General features: G+C 41.9%; 1 protein-coding gene across 2 annotated transcripts; it reads left to right on the plus strand.

Moving 5' to 3' along the window:
* The first annotated feature begins 835 nt into the window (after nt 1-835).
* On the plus strand, nt 836-10,442 carry pkd2 (polycystic kidney disease 2). Of its 2 annotated transcripts, none has more exons than XM_075463101.1 (15): nt 836-1,787; nt 2,316-2,429; nt 3,598-3,731; nt 4,162-4,412; nt 4,522-4,746; nt 5,087-5,315; nt 5,428-5,598; nt 5,699-5,880; nt 5,981-6,101; nt 6,215-6,313; nt 6,996-7,117; nt 7,250-7,367; nt 7,480-7,643; nt 8,056-8,203; nt 9,548-10,442. In XM_075463101.1, the coding sequence occupies exons 1-15, from the start codon at nt 1,364-1,366 to the stop codon at nt 9,755-9,757; spliced, it is 2,712 nt and encodes a 903-aa protein (XP_075319216.1). In that variant the 5' UTR covers nt 836-1,363; the 3' UTR covers nt 9,758-10,442. The 2 variants fall into 2 exon arrangements, with proteins under 2 accessions (XP_075319216.1, XP_075319217.1); XM_075463102.1 differs by having other exon boundaries at nt 7,483-7,643.
* The last annotated feature ends 160 nt before the right edge of the window (nt 10,443-10,602 follow it).

The raw sequence follows: 10,602 nt of genomic DNA on the forward strand, positions 1-10,602 counted from the left end.
GTTTTCAATAATTTTATCTGGTGGGCACCCTGCTTTATTCAAAGAACAATGTTTGTTTGTTTTTTTAATTAAAATTTGATCTTCACAGCACATGTTTGAGTTGTTAATCAGGTTGGTGAAGGTTACATAAACCATTTCCAAATAGCTTGGTTTTCACTTATCCTCAGTCAGACAGATTGTGAAAAATAAGATTGAATACTTATCCTGACCAGATATTTCAGCCAAAAAAAGATCCCATTAAGATGTGTAATTATCATTGTGTTCAAAGAAAGGACAACTCAGACAGGCATAAAAAATAATATCTTACCCCATCAACAAAACATGGTGTCTTGGTTTTGGGCATTTGGGCACTGGAGCAACAAATACTCAATCATACCAGTTAATGCCCACTGAAAATGTCTTGAAATCTGTTTGTGAACTGATCTCAAGCAGTAGCCTACGGGCCAATTGCCCCGCTCCTCTTATCCGAGTATATAGTTGCCATAGCAACCACAAACCCAAACACACAGAGGTTATGTAACTTTCAATTAATCTTAAACTGTGAAATTTCTTGAACAAATACACAGTAGATAGACGCCTCAAAGGGTCCTAAAAGCTTCAGAGAAACCTTTTAAATATAATTTTTAAAAAACGATATTGGGACGGTATTCTCATCCTCATAATGAACAAAAACAATCCCGAGACAGTTTTATATTGACGGACTGGAAATGAAAACAAATAACACGCTTAATAACATATGAAAGTGGACAGTTTCATCCCCAAAAAAAAAACAAAAAAAGTTTCCCACTGAGATATTTCCATTTTTTCTGCGACGCCATGACTTCTAGTGTAACCTGAGTCCCGAACAAACGAGAATGAGAATTTTCGGGGAACAGATCAAGAACAAGATGGCTGTTCTGGGACAAGAAAAATATCTTTGTTTTTTCACTTAATAACCATATTTTCAACTGGTGGTCATTATTATAGGCCTATTGGACCGCCACAACCGCCTTTAGGGCACACTTTTACTATAAAGGATTTAGTGTTTGCGAAGGAATTTAACCAAGCTCGAGGAAAGTTTTCTAACGGTTCGGTAAGGGCGACAGATACTGCAGTTGGTTACAAGGAGCAGGATGTCGCTACTGAACGAAGTTTTGTATGGCTTTCACGTCTAATGTTTAGTTGTTGACAAAGTTTCAGAAGCTCATAGTTGCATTTAGGCATTTAACAGTTGAGAAAATATCGTAGGAACGAAAAGCTGGAAATGCTTCAGTCTTTCTAAACTCGTATCTTTAGTGTTTTTTCCCCCCCTTCTCCTTCTTTTTGGGGATAAGTGTCAACTTTTCAGATGCTTCGTGCTTTATAAAACAAAGGTAACTGGACCATGAGTTCATCTCGAGTCAGACCCCAGCAGCTACCGCAGAGCCAGTCTGGCAGGTCGCCGCACAGACTCGACTCAAGTGAGGGGATAGAGATGGAGAACATCCATCATCAAGACCTGGGTCTCGGGGGAGTCGTTGGCACCCCATCCCCTCCGTCCAGACAGGCATGGAGCCGGGATAACCCGGGCTTCGAACCAGAGGAAGAGATCATGGAGGCAGACTGGCCTCAAGCGAGTAGCGGGAGAAGGTCGGTGTCCACGGCCTCCAGCAGCAGCTGCAGCAGCGGCCTGGGTAGCTTTAACCGCGGGGGCAGCAGCACTCAAATCCCCCGCGGAGGACCGTATCCGACCCCGACCCTAAATGCCCAGCAACAAGACAAGCGTGAGCACTTCTGCTGCATGAAGCAAATACTCAAAAAAGTCAGAAGTAAGTCATGGTTTATATTCATTATCAAGGCAATTATAGTTACAATGTAACTGAACCAGTATGTCAGTGCAGTGCTATCAATGTACCCACAGTAATAACAGAGGTCACATTTATTTACAAAGCACCATTTAAAACCCTGGGTGGGGAGGGCATTTATTTAAGGAGGCAAATTGAAATAAGCAGTTTTATAAACAAATATAAAACAATATCAGAGAACTGGACCAGATCAGGGTAAATTCAGTCAAATCCTATTAAAACATCAAAAGGTTGATGGTGAGATGTAAAAAGAGTCCATTCTTGCAGTCCACATACAACAAATTGCACCAAATATTGTGTGGTGTAGCCTACTCGTTACACCTTTGGGCACCGTAGGTGTTTGACTTTTCGACGCTTTCAAGCTCTATAATCCAGCTACAGCACAACATGCAGCACATTTAGCTGGATCAATTATGCACTTAGATGCCTCTTGATTAATTTAATGTGCTCTACATATGCCTGTGTCCTCTTAAATTGTTGTTGGCTTTACAGTTCTATGGGGAACAGAGTTGATGGAGGAAAGTGACAGCGGCAGAGAGCGGTACCTCAGGAACGTGCTGAGAGAGATGCTCACATATATCACTTTCCTCATCCTTATTTGTGTCTGTAAGTACACACACTAAAATCTCTCAGAATTCAGATTTAGCTCTCCTGTGTAAACCAGTGACCTACATATTTTTTGAGCTGGCGGCATTGGCACCGACAAGTGAACTGGACAGTGATTAGGTTAATGGAAAAAAGGGCTTTCATGTTGTGAATATTCAAGCAATAATGAGCAGACTACATGCATATCCACTGAGTAGCTAATTAGTGGTTTTTGAGTAAGTGGTGTCCTCACGCTGAAGAAAGAGTGTAAGCATAATAATCAGGATCACGAGTGTGCCGTTGATGTGTAAATCAGCAAATTGATAAGTTAACCATCTGCCTGCGTGGAAGACCTGGATTACTATTAGTTCAAATCAGTACATTTGTAACCAGTGTGGTGAAAAAGAGTAAACAAGCATATAGATGGTTTACTTAGATGGTTTCAGTGAGCACAGAGTTCATGCGTATGCCCCAAAGTTTCGTCCTGGTCTGAAATAAACATTTCGTCGATCTAAGTGAGTCACAGAAATCTCTGAAAGAGTGGCACCATTCGCGTATCCGGAAAGTTATTTTCCGTGGGTCCGAGTTTAAGCTTTACGAGCTTGGCGGTTAAAATGAAATCTGGTCTCCCACATTCATCAGGGTGTTTACATTCTAATAGCAGAAGAAAAAAAGAATAATTTAAGAGGAACATATTTTGAGATGGCAGGAAGAAATGAAATGAGGAAGATTAGAAAAACTAATGGTGAAGGTTCTCCTCTCTCTCTCTTTTTTAACGGCAGTGAAAAATGGCGTTTAGGCTGTGGTTTAGGGTGGATCAGGAAATGATTTTCTGGCAGGCAGGATTAGGGCACATTTTGCCAGGCAGACCTGGACTATTTCGAAGTTTCCTACTGCTGTGAAAACTGCTGTGAAAGCTAGAGGCTACAGAAATGCACAGATGGAAGAAAACTAAACTCAATCTGATTTATCAAATCGAATCAAATTTATTTATATTGCACATTTCATGTACAAACAATTCAAAGTGCTTTAGATTTAGATTTCTAGATTTGATGTACATCACAGTGGACGTAAGCATCATGTTTATCTGCGCACACTCAGTGTTAGTTCTGTTTTCCAAAACAATATTTTGTAGGATCTGCATTTTCTGCGTATTTTCAGTACTTTTATATTGCAATGTGCTCTGCAGTGACCTATGGGATGGTGAGTGCCAACATGTACTTTTACACCAAAGTCATGTCTCAGCTGTTCCTTGACACGCCGCTGTCAACCGGGGAGCCAACTACGTTCAGGAGCCTCACCACAATGGAGGATTTCTGGAAGGTAAAACGCAGCTTATTCACCTCTGTTTTAGATACATTTATTTGTTTGGAAAAGACAGAAGACACTGTGAAAAAAAGTGTTTAAAGCGCGTCACATCTTCAGAGAGGAAGGTCTTTCACTTTTTGCAGACATGCTTTATTTATGTCGCAGAGAAGATTCTCTCATGAGATTTTTATGAATATTCGAAAACAGAGAAACAACAGGCCTTGATCTGCTACCTGTAACCATCTGAGTCAGTGACCTTCCTGTTGCTGGATGGATGTTACAGTTTATGCCCTTCGGAGCTTCTCTTCACATTCTTTCTTTAAGAGTAGACTACTTTTGTGTGATAAACAAATGTACAATTGACCCTCAACGTGTTTGTCACGCCTGGATGCAGATGAATGGCCTCGCGTTTTGCCATAATCCTGATACTTCCGCACATTTTTAGTTCGCACAGGGGCCCTTTCTCAATGGCATGTACTGGGAGGTGTGGTACAACAATAAAAGCCTGCCAGAGAATCAGAGTCTTATCTACTACGAGAACCTCCTCCTTGGGGTTCCACGGCTCCGGCAGGTCAAAGTCCACAATGAGTCCTGCTCCATCCACGATGATCTGAGGGACGAGGTGCAGGACTGCTACAACATGTATACACCAAGCAACGAGGACACCTTCCCCTTCGGCCCGAAGAATGGAACAGCGTATGTTCCTGAATGTCAATTACCTGCATTATATTTCTAAGTCATTGCAATGTTTTGAAAACCCTCCGCAATGCCGTATCTTAAATGCCATCCTCTTGATGCCTGGCAGGTGGGTGTTCACCGCAGAGAGTGAAATGAATGGCAGCAGTCACTGGGGTCAGGTGTCTCAGTATGGAGGCGGAGGATACTACCAAGACTTGTCCCGTACCAAAGAGGAGTCAGCCATTCAACTGCAGTTTCTCAAAGACCACTTGTGGCTGGACAGAGGCACTAGAGCGGTATTCCTCGACTTCTCTGTCTACAATGGAAACATCAACCTTTTCTGTATCGCCAGGTAAGAATCATCAGTCTAATTACACACTATTGACAGTATCACTTGGGGCAGCAACAAACACTTGGTTTAGATAAAGTTCTTCTAGATCTCCAATTCGCTGACCTGAAGCCACGATAACATGCCGCAGAGTATAAATATGACACAGCAATGGCGCCCTGTGGTAGTTAAACGCATCCAATATTACATAAATGGCAGACATGTCTTCCTCTTTCTTTGGCAGATTCTTGTATTTCAAATTTTTGTTTTCAGTTGTCTGCACAAAAAAATTAAATAACAGCACAGACTTGCAGATACTGTAGTATGAATACACCTGGTGAACCGAATCTCATGGATTTGTCAGGTTGTTGGTGGAGTTCCCAGCTACTGGTGGGGTGGTGACCTCTTGGCAGTTCCAAACAGTGCGTCTGATAAGATACGTGTCCAGCTGGGACTACTTTGTGGGTGTGTGTGAAGTGGCGTTCTGCCTGTTCATCCTCTACTATGTTGTCGAGGAGGTGCTGGAAATCCACATCTACCGCCTGCATTACTTCAAGAGCGTGTGGAACTGTCTTGACGTTGTCATTGTCGTGGTACGTATCGAGGTTGCTTTTGGGATTGTTCGATTAAGATCACATTGAATTCAATTTTAGTGGACGTTCACTGACTTTGTGTTTGCTTGTTGTTTTTATTTTCTTACTACAGTTGAGTGTTGTTGCTGTTATCATGAACATAACCAGAACGGCCATGGCTAGAAACCTGCTCAATGGCCTGCTGGAGAACTACGCCGCTCACCCCAGCTTTGAGTCTTTGGCTAACCTGCAGGTCCAGTTTAACAACATGGCTGCTGTAATTGTCTTTTTCTCCTGGGTCAAGGTACGGATTCTTTTCCTTCAGTTCAGAATCAGTCTAATACAGCCTGAGTGGACGCTTTGTGAAATGTACAGTTGAACGATACGTTTCTCACTTTCACCAGCTTTTCAAGTTCATCAATTTCAATAAGACCATGAGTCAGCTGTCCAGCACTATGTCTCGCTGTGCCAAAGACCTTGTGGGTTTTGCCATCATGTTCTTCATCATTTTCCTGGCATATGCTCAGTTGGCCTACTTGGTATTTGGAACTCAAGTCAACGATTTCAGCACTTTCCAAGCCAGCGTGTAAGAGCAATCGGTTTAGCCCACAACTTTAGCAACACTTTTAACAAATGGCCTTCCCTGGTGTTTAAAAAAAAGTCCAAATGTTTTGTTGTTTGTGCAGATTCACCCAGTTCCGTATCATTCTGGGAGACTTTAACTTCTCAGAGATCGAGGAGGCGAATCCTGTGCTCGGTCCTGTTTACTTTACAACTTTTGTCTTCTTCATTTTCTTTATTCTCATGGTGAGTCATGTGTTCTGTTAAAGAAATCTGTTTGTTTTGGAGGTTGTTTTTTTTTTTGCTGAGTTTCCCTCATTATCAAGGTGATATGACACGTTTTCACTCTGTCTTTATAGAACATGTTCCTGGCTATCATCAATGACACATATTCTGAGGTGAAGGCTGACATGTCCCAGCAGAGATCTGAGATGGAGATGACCGACCTCATTAAGAAGGTATTAAACTACACGTGCTATTCAGTTTGTGTGGGTACGTCTCGAAAATGTTTTTTCGAAGTGTCACATTTACGATGCTCTGTAATGATACCCATAAGCATGTTTTCATTGGTGTGAAATTATGAAACAAGGAAAAAGCAAACTGTGAGTGCGAGCGGGTGAAGCGTGGGGTGTCGCTATTATCTGAGATAATACTGCAGAATGTCAGCCTATTGCACACAGTGGACCTTTGATTAAACTCTGGCTCCTATGACGAAAACAATGGAAGGATAAGGGGACCCGGGAGTGCACCTGAAGGGTTTTCTACAGAGAGGGTGTAAATAATGGGACCAACATGTTATAGAAGTACTGTATGTCACCTCAAAAATGTATGATGCAGACTGACAGTCATCATGATGACAGTAGGAGACGGTAGCATCTAATCTTGGGCATCACATCTTTTTTATTTTTCTTATTTGCTGGGTGTAGTTCACGTAGCTTTTTTAAAATTAACGGAATGTCCTTCTCAAGTGATTCAAAGAAGATGAGAGAATGTCTTGAATTTAGCGTAACCGGCTGATATAAATCATATTTTTTACGTTTGTTGTTTTTGTTTCTGGCTTTTCTTCTTTTTACAGAAAAAAAACATGTGGAACCAATTTCATTTTGCTCAAATGTCATTCCTCACATCTCTGTCCCTTAGGGTTGTAACAAAGCCTTGTTGAAGTTAAGACTCAAGAAGACGGCGGTTGATGCCATCTCCGACAATTTGCGTCAAGCAGGCGGAAAACTGAACTTTGATGAACTCCGTCAGGATCTAAAAGGGTGACTGGAACTTAAGTGGTTCTAAAATCAATCAATTACTTATGATTTCGACTTGGTGCTTGCGTTTGGTTTGTTGAACATCAGATTCATGCGGCTGCCCTTCGGGGGTTTCTGTTTCTTTTCTTTCCTCAGAAAGGGTCACACAGATGCAGAGATTCAGGCCATCTTTGCTAAGTACGATCAGGACGGCGATCCGGAGCTGACAGAGCACGAACACCAGCAAATGAGAGACGACCTGGAGAAAGAGAGAGTGAGTAATGAAGGCAGCAGCGCGTTCCGCTTGTCTTGCAAAAGTCAGGATGTGGGAGCGCGCACAGCCAGCACTCCTGCAGACGCTCAGTGTGTTTCTGCTCATATGCTAGGAGGACTTGGATCTGGAGCGCAATTCGCTGACTCGACCCAGCAGCGGGCGGAGCTTCCCTCGCACCCAGGACGACTCGGAGGAGGATGACGATGAGGACAGCGGTCACAGTTCTCGTCGCCGTGGCAGCAGCTCGGGGGGTGTCTCCTATGAGGAGTTTCAAGTGTATGAAGCTTTTAAGCCTATTTTTCTTTGTAATTAAGTCAATTAGTAAATGTTAACTGGCTGACTCATAATGCAGTCATAAAAAATAAAAGGTCAAATTTATTCAGTGAAGCTTGTGTACACATAGGCGTTTATTGTGGTTAAAAAAAAAAGGTTATTAATGGCTCATCAGTGTTTCATCAGCAGGTCACTCAACTCACAGATAACTTATTCTGCCCTAAATGTGTCACACTTTACAGACCTGTTGATGAGTACGCATCCATGTTTGTTTTTCAGGTTAAGCTGAATTTTTAAGCTTTTTTTTTAAATGGAAACAACATGAACAAACACGTGTAGAGTTATACTGTTATAATATAACACCACATTAAGCATGTAACATGATAGGAATCCCAATTGTCATCCATCTGCCCAGGCTGGTGAGGCGTGTGGACAGGATGGAGCACTCTATCGGCAGCATTGTGTCCAAGATAGATGCCGTGATTGTGAAGCTGGAGGGCATGGAGAGAGCTAAACTCAAAAGAAGAGATGTGCTGGGCAGGCTGCTGGACGGAGTCATGGAGGTGAGATGCACTGGACGCACACAATAGGTGCATTTACTGTATATACAAAGCTACTTTAGTTGCTGATGTATTATCAGTGGATCAGCCTGCTTGCTTCCGCTAAAAAGTTACAAGAACACAGTGAACACATCCAGATCAACGCTCAAAGAGCAGACAAACACAGTGACTAGCTGGTGAGAGAAGAGGAACATTTAGGATGGAGAAAGTCAGTGATTCTTCAAAGTATTGGACTTTGATTAATTCAATTCAATTCATTTTTATTTATACAGCGCCAAATACAACAAATATCATCTCAAGGCACTTAGATAATAAAGTCCAATTCAAGCCAATTGGAATTCAATTAATTGTAATGATAATTAAGCGGGCATATGATTAAAAATAAATGAATAATGTTGCTTAGTGACGGTAAGAACTGGAACATGATAACACCATGTCAGCTTTTAGTCAGCACTGTGTCGAAGGATTTTTGCCATCCGGAAGGGGCCAAAATGTCGGTTATGATGATCTATTTTTGCTCATCTTACATGAAACTGTTCCTGCATTTACCCAGAGTTCTCCTAGAGGAAGCTGATTCACCAGGCTTGCATGCAACTTATTCCACACACGTATGACCTCAGACAGAGAAGCCATCGAAAACATTCCTAAATTTGCAGCAGTGCATCTGTAAAAAGTGGTCTCTGCTACCATACAGTAGTTTCCCCTTAGCGTAAACACTGAAGAATGCACACACACACACACACACACAGAAAATATGAGCTACTGCATCACATCTGTATATGAGTTATCTATAGTGGACCCACAATACTGCTGTCCATCGAATAGATGTTCTGCTTAAAGCTATAATGTGTAATATTTCACGTTGTCTATTAACAAATTTGAGTCTTATCATTCACAAGTATTACCTCAATCGTTATTAATTACCTCCATCACAAAAGTGCAGTGTTCTTATATTCTTTATATTCAGCATGCGAATGTACATAACAGTGTAACACCCCAATGAATGTCTCCATGTCGCTCCGCCATTTTAAAACTACGGGATTTGTAGAAGGACATGTCATCAGCTTCGCCCTTTCCGTTTCCACATTTCGATACGGAAAGGGCGAAGCTGATGACATGGAGACATTCATTGGGGTGTTACACTGTTATGTACATTCGCATGCTGAATATAAAGAATATAAGAACACTGCACTTTTGTGATGGAGGTAATTAATAACGATTGAGGTAATACTTGTGAATGATAAGACTCAAATTTGTTAATAGACAACGTGAAATATTACACATAATAGCTTTAACTTGGTTTCTGCAGTGCATGTGAACTTTGCGTTCTCAACGTTTGTTTGTCAGGATGAGCGTTTGGGACGGGACACCGACTCCCACAGGGAGCAGATGGAAAGGCTCGTGAGGGAGGAACTGGAGCGCTGGGAGTCCGACGATATGGTCTCACAGGTCAGCCACCCTCAGCCGGCCACTCCCGTCGGCCCGCGGCCTCGTCCTCCCTCCTCCTTGTCCACAGACGGCTTCGACATGAGCACAAACGGGAGCGCCCATATGTGAAGACCCGGCACGCCAAAGAATACTCCACTCTGGAAAGAAACAATTGGAAAAGTTCCCGCGGCAGCACAAGAAACTCCAGATGCGGGACGGTTTTTTTACCAACTTATTGAAGATGTTTAAATTACTTGATATTTAAATGCACTGAAAGTGAGCGAGGTCCAAATCTGACCGTGGTCTTTAATCTCTCCAATCCAAAACGTATTGCTCTGATGAAATGAGTTTAAAGAAGAACGATTTTACATTCATCTGATTCACACATCGCCGCGTGAGACACGTACACCAGCACGTTCGCTGTTCCTAAGAATTCAGAGCGCGCCTTTTATATCCCGTGAGAAAAACGCTCACCTGCTTTTGATCCGCACATCGTAGCGTTCACGTGAATGTTGATTTTTGCTGATCATTCGTTCATCATTTAACTTACAGTAGGTACAAGCATGGCGCAGTCTGTCATATTTACTCATCTTCTGTACATCAATTAAGCTTCACATTAACTAGCTTATGATTTTATGATACATATTGTAACTTGAAACAAACTTCAATTTGGAGTGCGGTTAGTATTCATGGGAAACCCATGCATTTATTTGACCCTTTTTTTGTTTTTTCCTGTATCTTAAATTTGAATTTTTTTTTTTTTTACAATCTAATTTCTAATATGTTGCACTAAATAAAGTGTTGTAAAAAGGGAGTGTTTTTTCTGATTTCTGACAATAAAAAAGTAGAGATTTCAGCCAAACTGACTCGTTCTAGTGACAGTTATATACTGAACGTGGGCTTCAGGTGCAGCCCATACGCCTCGATTTGAAGGTATTCACATCCAAACTAGAGAAAGCACAATCATTTAAATC

Source organism: Odontesthes bonariensis, chromosome 4 (assembly GCF_027942865.1).
Source record: "Odontesthes bonariensis isolate fOdoBon6 chromosome 4, fOdoBon6.hap1, whole genome shotgun sequence".
Lineage (NCBI taxonomy): Eukaryota > Metazoa > Chordata > Actinopteri > Atheriniformes > Atherinopsidae > Odontesthes > Odontesthes bonariensis.

Bases quoted from the DNA above. Each gene is read 5' to 3' on its own strand.
- pkd2 (XM_075463101.1), top strand. From the start codon at position 1,364: ATGAGTTCATCTCGAGTCAGACCCCAGCAGCTACCGCAGAGCCAGTCT. The intron at 4,413-4,521 runs GTATGTTCCTGA...GATGCCTGGCAG, and splicing joins GGCCCGAAGAATGGAACAGC to GTGGGTGTTCACCGCAGAGA. The intron at 7,368-7,479 runs GTGAGTAATGAA...CTCATATGCTAG, and splicing joins ACGACCTGGAGAAAGAGAGA to GAGGACTTGGATCTGGAGCG.